Genomic DNA, 20,086 nt, shown 5'->3' with positions numbered 1-20,086 from the left:
TTTTCTGTAATGATTTTCATACCCAATTTTCACTACTAGTTAATTTTATTTACAAACACTCCACTTAGGCTTATATAAAGGCTTACCATTAAATAAAGGTTTTACACTAATGATGTTACATGCATTTGAGGTCAGGCAGCAAATGTGTGGGAAGATCTAAATGGTGGACTTAGCTGCCTGTGCTAACCGTAACGGAACAATCTGTGCATTTTTGCCCTTATTTCCTCTGTGCCTGTACTTGTTATCTGGAAAAACTCAGCACTCTTTATTTCCCTGGGCTGTTGCGAGGAAGGGAATACGTGAAGGTCTAAGGTGCTTGGATTTGTTGATAACAATGATCCCATGACAGGTATGGAAGGTCTTTTAACTGGTTATTAAAAGATGCAAGGGCTCATTTCCAACAGGTACATCCTTTCCCTTCATGGTAGCATCTGTGAAACTTCAGCTTCTGGACTGCTTCTCCTGGAGGGAGAGTGATGCTTTCTTGACGTAATATTCTGAGACAATATTATTAAATTCTGAACAACAATATTGCCATCACGAATTAATCTCCCTGCAGGTGGGTTAACTCAGGCATAGAGTGAGCTGGCATCAGAGCTGGGAAAAGAGCAAAGAGGCTCTGATGCCTTTCCCTGCTCTGAGTGCCAGGCCAGTGGCCAGGCTGCACTGCTCACACGGTGCCTTCTCCATCACCCATCTCCTACTGTCGTGTCAAAGGCAAGGCTCGGTGTTTCGGGAGCACAACAGGCCTGAGTTTCTGTCCTTTGGCATAGCAGCTAATTCTCCTGATCTATCAGTGAAGCTTTTTCACATAAACGAATAAGTCTTTGAGCCATAGACATTAGGCTGGAAAGGGCTTCAGCAGGTTACCTAAACCATCTCCCTTCCCTGGAACGAGAGGGAATCTCTTCCCCATGCTCTGTTCGGCACCGGTTATGGGAGTTGTTAATTAAGTCAAACTGAGGAAGATCAGTGACTTTTATGTATGTATGTATGGGTATGGAGTGAGAGTAGAGTCTGGAGTCTGAAATGGAAGAACAAAAAGCAGCCTAATTTTTTTTGAAAAATAAAAAATCAGCTTTATGGGAGCTATTTTTTGTCCTCTCTTTTAGAAATGGCTTATGCACAAAATTCCCCCACCTAGTTAGTTTTCTTTATGAAATCAGTCAGTCCTCAAGGAAAGCCCCCACCTGTCCTTGCAGTTTATGGTGTCTCAGGGGGCTGCTCTGCCCTCCCTTCTGTCAACTTTTTTTTATTGAGAGCTGTCCTCCGAAGATAGCGTGCCCAGCCTTAGAGTTCAAATCATTCCTTCTCTTCAGGTCCCCCTGTCAGAAGCTTTAAATTGCCCTTCAGTAGGTATGTGACTCCACAGAGTTAAATTGCTGCACAAAATCTGCTGGCTCGCAGATGGTATCAGAAGATAATTGGAAGGAGAACAGGGCTGGCAAAGTGACTGGGGCCTTTTTTTTCATTTTCTTCTTGAACTTAGGTAGAGGTGTGCACACAGCAGCTTTAAAAGCAAGAAGAAGAAAAGGGGGAAAAAGATAAATTAAATTTCCCAAGGCTTCAGTGGAAGTTTCTTAGCAAAGGGGAAGAATTGGGAGATATGATCCAGCATAGGTTGCTGAATCAATAAAAATAAATTATGAGTTCTTCGCTATCACCTCTTATAATGTATGATAGGGGACCCTTAAATCATATCACCTCCTGCCAGGAGAGATTGTATTTATGTTTAACTGACTTACGCAGAGATAAAGCTCAGGCTTCTGTTATTTTAAGCAATCTAGATGTCTTTTCTGGTGGCAATGTGTGTTTGTGTGCAGCGAGGCCATCCGTGAGCTGGGACAGATTCTGGGGAGCACAACTGTGCCTTGCCAGAAACGTGGGTCAGAACCTGGGGGCTTTACTGCCCCACTGCCACAACTGCTGCCGGTAGCATTGGGTGCGTCCCCTCCCCTCCCATGTGTTTATTCACGGTAGTCTGGAATTCTACTTAAATGTCTCCTGTGTTTTTTTGCCGTCCTTAAAAAGGCGGCTAATTCACCATGTCTTTTCCCAGAGGCTCTCTCCTGAGGGGCTAATAAATCTACTCGTACTTAGCTTTTGTGGAGTGTTTTTTTTCCCCTACAACGAGGACAAAGGGTTTTATGATCTGACCTGGTAGCTACGTTTAGGGCTCTATTTCAGCCTCTGGGACAGAATCCAGGTTCTCTCTAAGGACTGATAACCATGCTGGAGGCCTTTCTTTTACTTCTTTAGGAAGGAGATTTTAAGAAACTGATCATAATTTGTGTGTGTGTGCACATACGCTAAAGGTACGTAGATAGGCAGAGGGTGTTTGCCGAAACTTAAATTTACTGGTGTGGGTTTTTTCTTTCTCTGTGAAAAAAAATGTTATACAAGGGATATCATCTATTTACTAACATCCATCATAGAGATGGAAGAGCAACATGTCTGACTTGTAGACCCTATTCTGCTGGTGGCAACAGATACCACTCACTTGGGTAAGAAATGGAATCAGTGCTTTGGGAGGAGAATCTGATTTTTCCTGTTACTGTAACGCATCACAGGTCCCCCCCGAGTCCTGCAGGCATTAGTTGTTGCTGTGGTGCCAGTGATATTCAGCTGCATTCACACCTGTGGCAGGGACTCCTGTGCAAGGCACCAGTGAATGCATCCTATGGATGGTCCCTGTCCCAAAAAGCTTAAAATCAAAAGCATGAGAGAGTCTGGTAGGTTCAAATCCAAATTGCCAAAGCAGGGAACCAGTGTGCACAGATCCTGTCCTGCTCCTGCTGGTAGTCACGCGGGAGGAGGGAGTTATGCTTTCCAGTGCTGGCTCTTTCTACAAAGCACCGTAGTGTTGTTTTTCTGTGGATTCTGTTCACTCACCCCAAGCCTTGTAATGGGAATTTCAAACGGCTGCTTTCATGCAGAGGGCACTTTTTGTGAAGGCAATGTGATCTGCCTCCGGTATCCCCAGGGAATCCATGGGAAGACCTCTCGTGGTCTGGCTCCAGCTTGTTCTGCTGCCTGATTTATATGGACAGGAAGGAGGACAGGGGAAAGAAAGAGCATGCTGCGGCAGCTTTCATAAGGGAAAGTGAAAAGCAATGCAGGCAAGGGAGGATTAAAGGAGAACGTCATTCTTTGAGTTCCTAGTTTTTGTTTTGAGGACAAATTTGACAGCCTCAGCTGTTTGGAGATCACAAGTTCACTGGAACATGTTTTGCTTTTGTGTGTGATCTTGGGACTTGTCTCCTTCAATTTCAGAGGGCTCTTTTGCCAGCACTGCCTGAAGCCACCCACAGATCATTGATCTCTCTCCAGAGATTAAAAGAAAAAAGTCATTTGCTGCTTCAGCTGGCATCATCTTGCTCATGCAAAAATGTTGCTCTGATTTCCAATGGGCAGGATTTGGCCTCTATTTCTTGTTAGTATCTGAGGGTTTTAGGATGTGCTGTTCTTCAAGGGTTAGTACCTGGAGATAAGTTTTTTTTCAGCTGTGTTCACCAGGCTAGGGAAAAGATTGGTGCTTAAGTTGCATGTGGTCCTTTTGCTAATCACTCTGTTCCTATGTGTGAACTCTGATTGTGGCTTTATCTTCCAGGTGTTGCTTGTTAGCCTAAATGAACTAAATCTGTTTAAGTGGATTATTTCAGCCATGTAAAATTCCTGGATGGAGACTCTATTTCAGAATAAAATGGTCTTTAATTAGATTTTTCCTGATATACTTGCAAAGTGAATTGAACCAAACCCTAAAAGTTGTTTTGGATTCCTCCTCCTGAGTGTTTCCATGTAGAGAAGCACTTAATCTCTCCCTGCCTCTGGTTTCACATCAGTAAAACAAAGATGACATTACTTGCCTTTTCTCGCAGTGGTGTTGCTTGCTAAATCCATTAGCACCGGTGGAATTTAAATTCCTCACAGGGAGCTTTGTAATGATGCTGTGTGCTTCTGGCACATGGGGAGAGCACTCCTAGGTAGCAGCAACTGCACTTAGATCTCTGGGGCAAGTGGGGATGGAGATGATGTGTAGTGGGGTGATCACCTGTGTGTGCACGTCTTTGGTGCATGGGGGGAGTTCTGGTTGGACTGGGGTTATGAAGGGTTATTACTGGGGTTATTGCTTTTGTTCTGGTTCCTTCCCCCCTTCCTCTGGACTGGGGAGTGAGCATCTGGGTGGGTGCTCAGCTGCTGGCTGAGCCCATCCCACACATCAGCAGAAATCTGTTGAGCACAAAGTCTCCTATTGCCACGTTTGAGCATTTGTGTACAGAAAGCTAGACAGATATCGGTGGGTTTCACCTGACTTAGCTTTAAATGTAGAGACTAAAAAAAACAAACTGTTTTACTTAGCAAATTCATCATCCCAAATAACTCAATTAGTTTGTTGATTAGGTCACCTTTAATTATTAATTTTGTCCCTTTTAAAAAGAAAAAATAAATGAAAGAAACAAGCAGCTAGGGACCTCCATAGGGCAGCGCTGCCGGCGTTCAGGTCCTAAACCTTTTTAAGCCAATTTGCCTTCATCCGCAAGCGGTTTGCTGCTGCTGGTTCCCAGGAGCTGTGCCCATTCACGTTTTTAATTTACTTGTTGGGTGCTTTGCTCTTATCTGAATGTGGGAAAGGTTGATGAAAATTGTGGACAAGCTTCCTGTGGCTGGTGTGTGGGGCAGCAAAGGCCGTAAACATCATGGAAATAGTCTGTAGGTAGGAAATGGAGTCCGGGACCCTGCCTGCCAGAGCAAGCAAGCAAAGACCTCTCATTTTTCACTTGTAAATTTGTTCACAGTTCCTTTGTTGTGCTGTGTGCTACCCGGTGCTCATCCCTTTGCTCATTATTAATTACTTTCTGTAAATATGTGGACAGGGGCAGTGGCGAGCTGTGTAAATCTCTGTGCTGATACACTGGGATCACTTAGAGGCGAGGTGAGTCTCACCAAGCAGCTCGGGGCTGGCCTTTCAGACATCTACGTGACATGGTCGCCTCTTCTCTCTGGCTGCTGCTCTTCTCCCCCTTCTGTAATACGTGTCTCCCAATACTGGAGGATGACTGCCCATGACTTGGCACTTCTCGGTTGTTCTGAAGTTTGCTGTCAGCCTGCTGGAGGAACTGCAGTGCCTTTACGTGCTGATTTGTGGGAACCAGTTATGTATCTACTGTGGGGTATGTGCAAAGCACTTTGCCAACTTGGAATCAGCAAGATCTGGAGGAGGGTTTAATGAACTAAAGTCATTTTCCTTCATAGTAAAATTTTATGAGCACAAAAGATTGCTACGCCACCAAACACTCTGAAGAGCTTCTGAGCACTTCTGTGATTTATAGGCTCAGAGATTCCTAATAATTTCCTGAACAATAGGAGCCCCCTCAGGGATTTCTTCTCAACGCAGAAAGAAACTTGGACTCCTATTTCTGGTCGTATTTTCTGTCATTTCACATCAGCCAAATCGTGTCAAGGCTTGAGGTTGCTAGGCTGGGCAGGCCTGGAGACCTGCTGGCCTTCGAGGAGAGGTCTGTCACGTTGGGCCTGGACCTAGTGGCTCAGTGCCATGGCAGGATTGGAAAGTGCCAGGGACTCTTAAACTGTATTATAGTGTAAGCCTTTGAGGATGAGTAATTGACAAGGGTTGGCATTTTTGTCACGCAGACCTTTTAGCAGGGTCTTCAGTCAACAACGTAGTTTGTACAGAACAAAAAAGTATGGGAGGCCTATGTGTAAAATACACTGCACGAGGAAATCCTTGAAGGACTGGAATGTCATTTCGGTTCCATGGGGGGAAAAAAAAAAAAAAAACAACAAAACAAACTTTCTCTGATTATCCTTTCTCCATCCCCACTTCTGCCTTGAAAACCGAAACAGTTTATTGAATTTTCAGGTCATTTAGTTTTGTGTAAGCTCAGCTTTAAATTACATTTTCCAAAGGGTTTCTGTTGCCTTAAGGGAGCTGTAACTCAGCCTGACCTATTTCCCGGCTCTGTCCTGCAGGCTGCTCCTCTCTCGCTTCACTCTCAGCCACCTGGGCTGCTCGGTGCCCCCAGGGACACCCACCTATGGGGCTGGGGGAAGCGCCTGGTCCCCGGGGGACAGTGGGGAAATTTCCCACCTGAGCCATGTTCCCCAGAGCAAGCACTATGAGCCTGGGGAAAAAGGCAGCTCAGCATTCATTTGACTTAAAAATTAATTTTGGGGGCGTCGGTTTGATGAATGGAAACCAGACAGTTTCATTTGAGACTATACAGTTGTTTTCTTTATTTTGATTAAAAAAAAAATAATGCCTAAGTGAAAGTTTTCTTTGTTTCTGAATCAATATAACTGGGAACTTTTTTTTTTTTTTTTTTTTTTTTTTTTTTTTTTTATATATATTTCTTTTCCCCAGATCAAAATCTTTTCATCTTGATTTAGGTTGAGGAGTGTGCTTTTTCCTGTGGGGTGGCAATTCTACATTTCCTGCAGTTCAGGGGGAGAAAATGCTTCTTTTGTTTTGAAGCAGTTCATGCTTTAAATGTGAAATCTCCAATTTTCAATTGAATTCAGCTTTTAAAATGAAAACCATCAAGATTTTCATGCAAAATTACTCTGACACAGAAAAGCCATGATTATTTGTCAGTGTTGACAAAAACAAGCAAAGCTTCTTCAACTACAAAGTAGGAATTTGAATCAAATGTCTCAGCTTGAATCAGTGAGGGGTTTTCTTTTTTTCCCTGTCAGAATTCAGTTTTGGACAAAATTATCTAATTTTCTTTGTTTTGTTCCGTTCTTTTTCACCTAAAGCATTCACATAACAACGTCCTAGAGAATTGGGCTCTTGCCTGGGTCTGCCCCTGCCACCCCTTTTGCAGTCACTTGACACAGTTGGGACGACAACATGCGGAGACCTCAGGGTAGCTTCTTGAAATATTTTGAAGCCCCCATTGCAAGGCTGTTTCAGAAACACCCTGTGAAAGCAAGGCAGGAACCAGCTGTGTCTTTTGGGCTCTGATCTGTGTCTTAACCACCTGGGACACTTGCTTGGTAGCAGCATCTGCTGCTGCAATCTCAAAGGCTGTGTGGTGGGGAATGTCCTCTCGCAGCGTTCCTGGGGCAGGCTGTGGGGTAAAGCCTCCCCAGCCCCTCTGTTTGTCAAGCTTCCAAGACAGAATGAGCATTAACACTGTTGAAATTCAACAGTTTTGTCTCAAAAGCAAATGGGACAGGGTGGGGTCCCTGGGCTTGTGGTCTGGTGCCTGGCTTGGGCACATGTGGTAAGTGAGTTTGTGGGCATTTTGCTGCAGGTGGCTGTATTACCATGCCCCAGGGACCCCCTGAGATTTAGCTGCATAGGGGTGGTTATGCTTTTGTTCTGCATGTGTTGACAATGGGCAGAGCTGGATTTTTGGTAGTAACTGTGCATGAAAATTCAGAAAAACCCTACTAAACAGCATGCTTTTACTTTGTATTTATACCCAGGAGCTGAGCAGGCTTCACCCCACTCCTGCAAAGCTGCCATTTTCCTGCAATTTGTAGGGTTTGTATCTCCAAAAATACAAGGCATAGGAGATCTGAGGAGAGGCACACACAGTGCTGGCAGGTTATGGATGCTGCCTCCAGTTGGGATTGCAATTTAAGCAAGAGTTATTCTGTTGAAGTTTGATCATGATATAGAGGCTTCGTGTAATACGTTTAGGACTGGATCCAGGATCTGCTGACCTCAGTGGGAGTCCTCCTCCAGGTTGAAACTGGAAAACTACCTCTGTGAAACCTTGCCTCAGTTGTGAGCACTAAAGAGGGAGTCGTTCCTGGCAAGGCACTGCTTATGCTGGGGTGCATGGCTTCCAAATTTCCATTCATGAGATATCCTATTGGAGTGACTCTGGAAATATGGGTCATATCTATAAACGTGCCTTGGCAGGTTTTAGCTAGGAGCAGTGCAGGCTGCTCCCATCAGTTGGTGCAAGGACATGTACGATCCTTGGCTGCTGTAAGTGGCAGCTGGTTCTTCCCGATTTGTATGGGAAGGTGTGTGTGAGGTTTAAGTCTCAATAAAAAGGGCCTTGTCCTTATTTCCCTGCTGCACAGCAGCAGTTTAGGCTGACATGGGCTTGCATATGCTGACTCAAATCTGCCTGGCAGGTTTCTTTTCACACCCTGCTTGGAAGCAGCTTTGCTTTTATCTTCCTCCTAAAGGTCTCTGCATAGGGAAATAAAGGGAAAAATGCAATCGGGGAAGGGGGAAGTGAATCCAGTAGCAAAAGGGATGCTCAGAGCATCTTTTCAAAAGCCATTAAGTTGGGCACCGATTGCATAGTCACGTACCAAGGTCCTTATGATTTGAACAGGTCTCTTCCCGGTATTATGCTGACGGTAACAGACTGCTGCAGCCTCTGATATTGATTAATCCTTTGGCATTTTTCCGTTCTGCAAAGCTTTAAACTCCTCACCTAGCAGCCTCGCAGCTGGGAAACCCAAATGATAGGTGTGGCAGGTCCCATTGCCATGGGAGGAGAGGGAGGGAGGGAGATGGGGCTTTTGCAATAGAAAGGTTCCTTGTTGCAACAAAACCTGTTTGGGGCAAAATGGGCTCTTTTGCTGGATTGGGATCTTCATAACCAAATTTATCATTTCTTTCCATGGAGACTAGTCCATGTTAGTACCTTGAGAGAAACAGGAAAACGTCAAGTGTAATTTCTGATTTGTCTGTTGAATTACCAAGGGATCATCCCAATTCCATTCCTGTCCTTGAATAACCATAGGTGTAGAGAGGGCAGCTCGCAATGTTCAGTTAATTCCTGGTGGCATGTTTTATTTCAAATGTAAAACATCTCCAGGATTAAAATAAACGTTACTGGTTACATGATGCATTAAGCTAATGATTTTCTTTTTTAAAACTTACTTGATCCTATAATACGGGAACTTTAATGGATAAACGCTAAGCTCTCCTTTGGGTGATTTCAGATGCCTTGTATATTGTTACACAGTCTAAAGAAAATCCTTTTTTTTCTTTTTCCCCTTTCTCCTCCTTCCTCCCTTCCCCTTCCACAGGTGATTCTCATTCTGACAAAGCTCTACGACTTCAACCTGGGGAGTGTTACCGAGAGCTCGCTGTGGAGGTAAGCGGGCTGTAGGAATTACAGCAAGTGGCATGGAAGGGGTGCACGGTGCCTCTTGTAAAACTGGAGGCTGAGCAAGGGGGGGGGGTCAGAGTTGATCTGGGGAGGAGGAGATGGGAGGGGATCTGAGATAACTGAAGTTGAAAGGGGATGCATGATTAAGAAAGAATTGATTTAACAAAGTGAGGTCTGCAAATCAGATGCTTTGTTGATGTAGGGCATTTCCATAGACACACAGAGGAGCTTTTGTTCTGTCCTTTCTGAGTATCCTTAAACAAGGCTCTTCATTCCTCAGAGCCTCTGCCATGGTGCTAGCAATGAGAATGGTCTCTGTAGATGGTACGTGCTTGCTGGAACAGCGTCCAAGATGGTGTACAACCCTGTGCCTGGTATGAGCTTAGCTGGTCTTAGCCATGTTCCTCAGCCCTGTGAGCTGAGGTGGTCAACTTGGTGGTGATTTAGTGTTGCCTGGGGCTGTGAGGACAGTAGCCATCCAAGGACTAGAGATCACAACGGTGAGCTTGTGTAGATGTGTTTAAAAAACAAAGCAAAACATGCAGAACACTCTTATGAACAAGCAGACCAATTCCTGAGGGATTGTTACTTGGGTGTTTTTTACTGTCAGAACAGCAACAAGAAAAAGGGCATAGGGTGGGGAAGACACCAGTGCTTTGTGTTAGATTTACCTTTTGTATTACTGTTATTGCTCAACCTCCAGAAATTGTAATTGGTGGTGCTGTCACTGCATTGTAGCTGTTGCTCCGAGTCTAAGCAGCTTCTTGCAGGTGGTCTCTTGTCCTTTCTTCCACATTAATTTAGAAGCTCTTGTTTGGATCAGATTTTGGGATTGAGTTGTGGGTTATTCCCATTAATGCATTTAAGGGTTAATTGTTTAGTAGAGCTCTTGAAACTTCTCAATTTGCACAGTAAATACAAAGCCTAATTGCACTGTACCATGGTAATCTGCAAAAGTATAAATAACCGTGCAGCTAATAAGAGGAGAGAACACCGTCATTTCCACTTATCCCGCTACTTTTCAAGGTATTTAAGCCTTGAAAACTTTTGCCTCTTTACCTAACAAGTACAAATGGCACTGTGATTGTACTTTAAATGTAATTGCTGAGCAATCTGCTCTGCATAAATAATGTAACAAGCAGGCAAATCCTGTCCTAATGCTGATCTCAGAGCAGCACCTGAGCTCTGCAGGAAGGTGACAGCAGCAGCGCTCTTGGAGCTTTCCCAGAGTGACAGAAACACAGCTCATCTGTCCAACTGAATGTATCAGCTGTTTGGGCACCTGGGGAGATGCCCTGTTCTGTGTGTTTGTCTGTTTTGGGATGCTTCTGCCTCTCTTCTGCGGTGAAAGAGGGGCTGTTGGGGGGGTCTGGAGACTCGAGCTGGGTTCTCTTCCAAGGTTTGGGAGGAAAGGTCAAGGTAAAAGCTAGCTAGGTAGAGCTCTTGGGCTCTAAACCTGAGTTTCCCACCTGGAAAACTGAGGATTAAACCATACTGCAGTTTAGAGGGAAGTGTTTTTTTCTTTCTTTAAGAGAACAGCTTTGGTTTTCTTTTTTGAAAAGATGTTGTAGCAATACAAATAGATACAATGCGGAAGAAATAAGCCAAGAGAGGTTCCTTTTCGCAGGATATTCTGTTCCATTTATACATGAAAGCCTCTGAATCTCTGCATTATTTAAATAGGTACTTTTCAATATTTTCTCTCAATTTTTGAGACCCTGAAAATTTCATAAGGAAGATCTGTCTTTGCAGAGCGAAATTACGTCTTCTGGTCATATATTTGCTTTCCTTGGTTACTTTTTTATAGACTCCTTCAAAATCATCTTTGAGCCCCAGGAACTGGGTGGGTCACAAATTGAATGCAAATATCTATTAAACATCAGAAGGAGATTTCCACTTTTTCTACCTGTTTTCTGGGACTGTGGCTTGTGTTGTCTGCCAACTCAGAGCTCTGTCCGTCTGAGCAGCAGTGCTGTGTGGTGCCTCTTCTGAGCGCTTGGCAAACAGTTGCTTCCACACGAGAGAAGCGGTTTTTGTGGCGGAGAGCGGTGAATCACACAGCAGTGCTTCAGAGGACGATAAGATAGAGCAGAGTGGAATGCAATCTTCAAATATCATCTTGCCTCTGCCTGCCTCATGCATCAAAAGCTTTTGCTCAGTCTCCCCCCCGGGTTGTGGCACGAGATGCTTTGATGCAAAGTGCTATATAAGACAAATTTCTAATACCTGCATTTAAATACAAAGACGAGTGAATCAATATGAAAACATCCCGAATGTAATTAAAAAAGGAACAAGAGAGAATAAAAAGTTACATCGGAAGCTGCTCCTCTATCAGGCTGATAAGAATTTAGACAGAGGAAATGCTAGTCAGCATTTGAATGCAGCAGCACAGACTGCTTTAATAAGTAAATCCATGTTTCTTAGGCCAAAAATATCACTGAAAAAGCCTCCATTGCTACTGCAGCAGCCAGCTTGAGGGAAAAACACACACATCCCTCCCCCTTGTGAATGTTGCTCCTCTTCTTGGTCACAAGAGGTGTCTGTCAGTTGGGGGTTGCATTTTTGTTTTCCCCACCAAGTGAGTGGAGGTGATTGTTTTCCTCCCGTAAAAGGGATCTGCCTTGTTGCGATTGTGTTGTGATGGTGTGAGGCATCAAAATTTATGGGGGGAGGTCTTCTTGTAGGTCAAGACATAGAGCTGTAAAAATTAGGTAAGCTTTTCAGGCATGTAATGCTTTACCAGTTCTCATTGCCTAGCAAGGGATCTACGTGGCTGATTGTTGGGAATCCAGCTGCCATCCTACCTGCTTTTAAATAAAATTTGGGTTAAAAGATAGACCTATGGCTTCTGTAGAATTCTGTGTGTGATAGAGAAAATTTTATGGGGAGAAAAAAAAAAGGAAAACAGTCCTCCCTCTTAATCCATAAACTCAAATTATTTAGATTTGAAGTGCTGCTGGGGAGCATTCAGTTTCCAAACCCTCTGTAGACCAAGGTCCCTGCACCAAACTTCAGCTTCCACGGTGAGCTGTGATCACACAGCGGTGATCTGTCATAAAATATGAACTGCTGCTGCAAAGAGAGGCTGCTGCTTCATGGGAAGGCACCTGTCAAGCAGAGGACAAATGAGAGGGTTAGAGATGCAAAATACGGTGTCTAAAAGATGCCACCCACAACCAAGGGCTGAAGGTTGAAGTTTTGTGCCTGTTTTTCTGTGGGAAATCTCAGGCAAATTTTATTAGGAGGAGAAGAGAAGGGGAAAAAGTCTGTTCAGTGGTTTATTTCTTCAAATGTATGTGTTCATAACACTTTCAGATGAACACGGGAACTGTGACTGTGATAAATGAGTCTTGGTTTCAGACGTGTGCTGTACTCAGATATAATATATGGGGTGCTCTGTAGGCTGTATGCTAGGCAGAAAGTCCTTTCATTAGTTAATCTTGTTGCTATCCAGTTGTTTCCTTCTCGTGCTATGGGTGTGAATAAACAGGAATCTGTTGAGCTCCTTTTCTTATTCTGTGGGTCTTCTAGATTTCACAGCTTTTTACAAGCAAAGGAAGAGCCTTGTGAAGATTTCCTTGCTTGTTGCTAATTCTGTCTCCTATTTTAGCTGTACATTTCTGAGATGGTTACATCAACATGACATTCTGGATAAGTATTTCAAGTCATGGCAATATTGAAAATGTTTTCATCTGTTTTAGCTGGTGTATGATGAGCAGCTTTTCTTGTAAGATAACTGGAATAAAAACATTATTTTGTTTTACTTTATTTTTCTTTCTTCTGCTGTCACCTAATTTTGTACCCAGGAACAGTCCTAATTATTTGGATTGCAGTAGCTAAAAAGACAGCCTCCATCCCAAGGGAACTTTCAATCTCAGATGAAGACAAAGAGACAACAGGCGACATAACAGACAAGAGAAGCCCAAGCTAGCAGGGAGGTATTTATGATCAATGTGATAGCCGTGACTGCAGCACATCAGCTAATTAGGCAGTGGGGAGTAGTTCAGCTTTTCTTCCAAAGTGCAAGCACTTGCATGTGTCAGCTCTGAGTCCCTGCTGCCATTTTACCAGGCCTTGATGGCTCCCCTGGAATTCCCATCCTCTGGCTGTGGAGCCCACTAAATTATCTGATGCTATATAACGCTGGCCTGGGCATTAACCCATACTCAAAATCCTGACTGACTCTTTCTTCTTAAGAATCTAGAATGTTACCGAAGGTATTTTTACATATATTTCTTCTTGTTTTGTTGTTTATTAACCAAGAAATTAGGTTTCCATGGCAGCGCTCAAAAATCCCCAAGCATTTTTTTCTCTTGTGGCTGCTATGCCTGAAGAGATTGGTTTGTCGTAGCCTGTGTGTTGAGTTGAAAAACAAACAACAGAAATAAATCACTTTTCAGCTTTTTCCTAGAGGCAACTGCAAAACAGATCAGCTACAACCCTGAGCTTGGAGCTGAGAAGAGTAAAACCTCTCAGCTTGGTTGCAAGCTGCCTTCGATCTCGCACTGTTCTTGCGGTGCTGTTTGAATTACCAGAGGGCTGTATGTTATTTTTCCCTACGTCCTTGCATTTCAGCCTCATATGCTGTCTGGTGGCATCAGGCCACCAGCATCTTTTGGTGTACCTGTAGCCTCTTTTTCCTCTGCAAAGTTGCACTGATTCACTCTGCAAAGTTCATGCTGATTTCTGTCTCAGGTTTGTGTGCTGTGTATGGAGCTGGCTTCAGGTAGGGCAGGTGTGAAATGCCATGGCTCCCTGTTGGGAGCAGGGTTTAATCTCCCTGCTCCAAATGTAGCTGTCTTCAAGATAGGTAAGAAGGGAGAGACCAGGGGATATTCAGTGAACATGACTGAAATTTTCATGTCATCCTTTGTGAAGCAAGCTAATCCTGAAACAGGTCATGGCACAGCCAGAGCTTCATTAAGAGTTTCTGGCCCAGTGGTGATGCATTATTTAGTCTGTGGGGCTGAGAGGGGCAATTTCTGCTTTGTGCCGTAACCTCTTGCTCGGTGCCAGTCAGGTTCCACACATTTTGAAATGGAGCAGCGTGGTTTCACTGAAACCCACTGTATTGAAATGCAGTCTCGAGACAGCCACCATGACCAGCTGGCATCTCCCTGCAGTAGTGTCAAATTTGATTATATCTATTGTTTGCCACCATTACGCTGACAGCATGCGTTTTAGATATATGCTATTTTCTGCAGGACTGTATTCAGGCATAAAATTAATGGAGCTGGTTTTCAGAGTAGTAATGCCTTCCTGTTACTGCATCTTATTTGGCATTTTTAACAACGTTGTAAAGTGCAGAATTCATCTGCTGATTAAAAGAAGGGCTTCATCATATCTGCAATCAGCTATCAGTGTGTCAAGGGAAGGAGCCAGCTTGAGTGTGCAAGCACATCCCCGATCTCTCTTGGATTCAAAATCCAGGGTCTCCGAAAGCTCAGTAACTTCAGTTATTTATTAGTGTGTATAAATTGCCTAGCTCAGTGGTGGCTAGTTTTCTCAGGCCACAGGAGTCACCTGTCAAAACCTTTGGGGTTGCAAGCTGCTAGGTTCAGACCCTTTGGAGAGCTAAGGGAATGGGAAACTGGAGGAGAGGAGTGTGAGTGAGGGCTGTTCCACAGAGCTCCCAGCACCCTGAGTTGGGATTTGTGTGGGGCTACAGCAGCATCCCAAAATAATTCAGTTCTTTATCTCCAGTACTCTTGGTGATTTATATTTTCCCCGCAGTGGGTGACTCAGGTGTCCCTGGCTCAGTGCAGCCTGCTGTCAGTCACGAGATGCCATCTCAGGCAAAGGAGCCGTGCTTCCACTACTGGGAGGTGCACAGTAGCTGCCTGTTGGCCCGCTCCTCAGCGAGCTTTTGCCAGATGAAATTGTGGCCATTTAATAAAGAGAAGTTCCTTGGCCCAAAGAGCTATGTAGTTACTACCTGTAAAGAACGCAAAATGCAGCATTCTTGAACCGAGTGAGAGTTTCTTCTTCGCTCTCATGGCTAAACGCCTGTTTGACAGGTCTCGTTCTCGTGCTCGAGCTGACTGATCAGGCCTGGCAGGGGCTCCTGACATCTGTGCTTGTCCAGCTGTGCACGCGTTGCAGCAGGCACTAAAGCGGGTCCTGCCTCGTTCAGAAAGAGGAGCAGGAGAGACAGCTTGGCAGGTGGAAAGAGTTGTTGAGTATCAGCCAGGAGAGAAATTAATGGGTAAAGGGCATTGCCTTAGGGATGCCGTAGGGATGCTAAATGTTCACGAAAGGCTATGCATATAATGGTTTTTCTGCACTCCTTTCATAACTATTAAGAGCGATAAAGAGGTGGCTTAGCTTCCTTGTGTTCCCTGGTTTCAGGGGGTATCTATGACAGGAGGGTTACAAATTGCTGATTATTAGATGGTGATAACCGTTCACCTTTGTATCCCGCTGTACAAGGGAAATCATTTGAAGTAACTAATTATGACCTGTTTCAAAATTACTTTTCTGGTTTGAGGTGGTTTGTTTTCCTTCTGATTATGGCTTTCTGGAGACTTAGGTCTTTTGTTTGTGTGGACTTCAGAAAATGCATATATATATATGTATATATGTATAGGATTGTTTTGATTCGTTTGGGCTGTGTGTCTCAAAATAAATGTCCATAGGATTAAAAAAAATTAAAAGTGGAATGGAATAAACCATAGTGTCACCCCTCTTTGAATGTCCCAGGTGGTGTCCAGAGCATACATCTTTGGCAGTTCAGAATTGAAAGAGATGCTGGCATTGCAACAAATGGATAAAATTGGGCAAAACTGCTTTAAATATTTGTTTTGAGAAGCAATAATGAAAATTAATAGTCTTATTTTGAATTCAGGACTGTGTTTTAGTTAGGTATACTTAGTAATGGTAACAGAAAATAATTTTTATTTCATTTTTTGTTTGACTAACTTCTGGATGGAAGTTTCACGTCTCCTTCCTGTTGCTTTCCTAGCCCTATTACATCCCGTGGGATGTTTCTGCAAGGGAGTAGTCACATTAACACCTCTGCTTTCTGCTGGTTCTTTGCTTTAGCAAGTAATGAAGTTAACATTGCTTCAGAGATGGAGGGAGCCAAGAGAGGCAATGCAAAGTCATGCTAAAAGTAGAAGCCCAGCAAATTTGAGTCTTAAAGCCTTCCTAAATGTCTTTGGGTGGTGTGTAGGTCCAAGTCCCACCCTTGTTTATTAAAATGCCTTTGTCTTGTTTTGTGAAGCTTATTTGTCTTTTGTGAACCAGCCTTCTGGATGGCCTATTTGTTGTGTCTCTTAATTGTTCCATCAGTGAACTTTCTGTGGGGGTGGAGATTTCATCAGACGTGGGACCTTTTGGTTTTATTAATTTTTTGTTTGCCAAAAAAGCTCTGAGACTAATTGCCAAGACTTCCCAGAAGATATTAGTTTACAAATTTTAATGACACTTATGATTTATTAATGTGCTTCCCCCTGCATCTGCTCATCCCTATTCCTTAGTGGAATTCCTGCTGAATCAGAGAGAATTAATAAAAACAAAACTGCAGAATGCAGTGGTGTTTTAGCTAGGCTGTTAATTAAAAACTTTAACCAGTATTCAGAGTGCTTTATTCATATCTGTGATTCTCTGAAGACAGAGGTAAGTCTTGGCTTTGACTACCTTCTGCCACAGAATCTCAATTTGGTGAGGGTGCTGCATGTCAGTCTGCGGTGGCAGCACAGATTCACATTTCAGTGTGCTTGCTGCTCAAGGTGTGCTTCATCCACACATCTGCTGGGGCTTCAAAGCAGGACTGCTATGCTGAATTTATGAGCATCACACGTGTGGCTCTGAGAGAAAATGTTGTTGGCTACTGGTGGTGGATATTGCAGATATGTTTGCATAAGGAGCTTGTGTGTTAGATTTAGAAAAATCATTTGATTATATATCAGTTTTGATCTTATAAATTATTTAGGTTATCGGCATGTTCAAGTTCCCAAGTAGGCTGGGGAATTTTGGGATACATCCTGCTGTCTGGGTAGAAACCAAGTGGGTAAGAGGAAATGAATTAATCAAATTGCAAATTATTTGAGGAAATGTTCTTAGGACCAAGGTAGAATTCCAGGTAAAATGGAGAAAAGAGCAAAAGTGAGTTTTGTTTTGCATCCATTTTCTTACATTTCAGGTGAGAGCGCTAAGCAGCCATCTCTCTTTTCTTCTCTTCCTGGTATCTGTTGAATTATTTATACTCTACCAGAGAGCTCCAATTGGAGAGACTGCGAATCTCTCCAGGGAGAGGCTGATACTAATCTTATGTGTGGAAGATCCAAGTTCAAGCCCTTGCTCTGAATGAGTATAAAGGGAAGTGCTTTTTTATTCCACAAGTAATTAAATTGTGTAACTCATTGCTACAGGATGTTGTGAGGCAGAAATAATAAAAAGCGTAAATGGATTTCAAAAAGGGGACTCAGTGAATTAATGGGGGATATTTCTGCTGGTGGCTGTTAAACGTGATAGTGTGGCTATAGCCTCTGGCATACAGTAATTATTTTATGATACGGCATTCAAGGAACAGACAGGTCTACAGCCTTTGGTGCAGTGTTGCAGAAACATCATCCATCCTTCGTTATCTCTTCCTCAGTAATGAGCTATTCATGTTTCAGGTGCTCTGGGTGGAATAGCCTGGAACTGTTCTGAATACATGATACACCTCAGCATTGTTGTGGTTCGACTCTCCAAGTCGAGAGAGCTGGGGGAGAGACCATGGAAAGAATCACGCTCTTTTTGCTGTTCCTTCTAATTCTCCAGAATGTTCTGTGTGAGAGGTTAGTGGGCAGTACAGATTCTGGATCTGACCTACGGGGGCTGTATTATGCAACTGTGGGATTTGAGGCTTCCACATCATGGGTAAGTTCTTCATCCATTGTCCAGCTGGCGGCTTTGAAGTAACTGAATTTTCCAGCCAGTCTTTTCAGCCAGATCCTGTCTAGATCTCTTGTCTTTCCATTCCAGAAAGTTAGATGGTGGAGAGGGAAATGTAAGATAATTAATGCCCAGATATGTTTCTGGTGTTGATGCAAGCCTGAGAGTCTCGGTGTGAGTTAACAAAATTTGTTGGCTAGGGGATGCAGAAGATGGAGAGAGGTTTTTAGAAAGCCAGAACTGTATGGCTGCCCTGATTTTGTAGCTTAAATGATGATGTTTGATGTGTTTTTTGTGTCTTTGAATTAATTTCTGTGATTATGGGCTCCTCAATAATGGAGACATGGCTATCTCATCAGAAATGTATTTTCAGCTTAGATGGTGTTCCCAGGCATATCTAGTCCTGGGGAAAGTGGCTGGGAGGGCCAGGGGGAGTTTTGCCAAAAGTGAATGTCGTCTTGAAGTGGTGCAGCTGCTGTGAATTCATCTTGTCAGGCTCTTTACTTGTCTATGACAGGTAAAAGGTGTTTGTAGTGCTTTGCCTACTACTAGAAATGTAGCAAGGCAGCGTTCAGGAGGGATTTTGTAGCCAAGAACCTGCTGTTGCAGATCCTGTGGGTGTTGTGACTGTTGCTGCATCAGCAGAGATGCATCTGTTAACAGGAATTGGCTATTCCATCCCTTCTTTATCATTTGGAACAACGATTCCATTGCTCTCATTAGAGAGCTGCTCCTTTTGTTGAGTTATCTCATCTTACATTCTAATTAGATTTGGATACTGACTGCAAAACTTTTTTTTTTTTTTTTTTTTTTTTTCTTTTCAGGAAGCCAGACTTAAAGATGAATTTGTTTTGGCCTTACTAATGTCTTTTTCTGATCGCTTTTTTACCATGCAGAGGATTTTCATTGACACAGATTAGTAGCAGATACATTCGACATGGATATGTGCCAATATTAATGAAAACCACACATTAAATTCACTTATAAGTATGCAAATAGTTGCAAAACAAGGACTTTTATAATAAATCACATAAGAACTTTCATGCTAGATCAGATCTGGTAGGACTTGGAAAGCTTGAAAAGAGGTGCCCAGAAAAGAACATAAAAAAAAAAAAATCTTACAGAATTAGGTGGTGTGGATAGGATCTCTAGTAAAGCAAGGGATTGGAGCTTCTCTGATGTGAGGAAAGAACTGGGACTGTTCAGCCCAGGGAAGAAAAGGCCTGGAGGATCTCATTAATGTATGCAAATACCCGAAGGGAGGGTGTAATGAAGATGGAGCATGTAATGAGGATGCTTTTCCATGGTGCCCAGTGACAGGACAAGGGAATGGACACAAACTGAAACAAGAGGTTCTGTCTGAACATCAGGAAACAATCTGTAGTGTGTGGGTGACTGACAACTGGGAGAGGATGCCCAAAGGTTGTGGAGTTCCCATCCTTAGAGATTTTCTAAAGCTGTCTGGATGTGGTCATGGGCAGCCTGGGCCATGGGCCCCACTTGTGCAGGGAAGGGTTGGTCCAGGTGACCTCCAGAGGTCTCTTCCAACCTCAACCATTCTGTGAGCCTGTGAAGAATAAAGGAAAATCAGACAGGTTGGGAACAAGTGGAAGACTTTTGGTTCTTATGATAACATATACTTAATCGATGGATCTCCTTGCTGGAGGATATTTTGGTAGCTAAGGTTCACATGGGTTCAAGTGGAGTTTCAGCAAGTTCATAGAAGCAAAAAAAAAAAAAAAACCAAAAAAAAAGGACTATATTACGTGTGAAAGCTTCAGAGGATTTTCTGAGCCGCAGATAGCCTCTGATCAGTTATATGGAAATACACTTCCACTTACTCCCCAGGCAGTCAGGGCTGGATCATGAGCCAACACAACAGGTACTTGCACCGCGCTGTTTCTGTGTTGGTGCCACCTCATGGCTTGCTGGGAGATGCAGTTCCCCTATCTACTAGGCTCTCCATCAGTGTGTGTGATCTGCTTCTCTTTGAGTGAGCTGTTCTTTTCCCTTTTCCCTCTTTCCCTGACTTTTCTTCCAATTAGGCTTGGGACCAAGTCATATAAATCTTTACTTTGTACAGTGGCTGGTAGGATTTA

The 20,086-nt window shown here is 43.4% G+C and overlaps 1 protein-coding gene across 1 annotated transcript in view; it reads left to right on the top strand.

The window, feature by feature from the left end:
* The window catches only part of SORCS3 (sortilin related VPS10 domain containing receptor 3), a gene marked incomplete at its 5' end in the record, with an annotated part of 274,223 nt that overhangs the window by 71,820 nt on the left and 182,317 nt on the right, over positions 1-20,086 (top strand). The window contains one exon of the mRNA XM_082764642.1: positions 9,025-9,092. Within this exon, the coding sequence (XP_082620768.1) occupies positions 9,025-9,092 (68 nt within the window). The remainder of the gene's footprint in view (positions 1-9,024; positions 9,093-20,086) is intronic.

This window comes from Aythya marila, assembly GCF_965140915.1.
Source record: "Aythya marila genome assembly, chromosome: 7".
Lineage (NCBI taxonomy): Eukaryota > Metazoa > Chordata > Aves > Anseriformes > Anatidae > Aythya > Aythya marila.
Note: the sequence above shows the minus strand (reverse complement) of the source record. Positions and strands in the feature narration are given on the sequence as shown.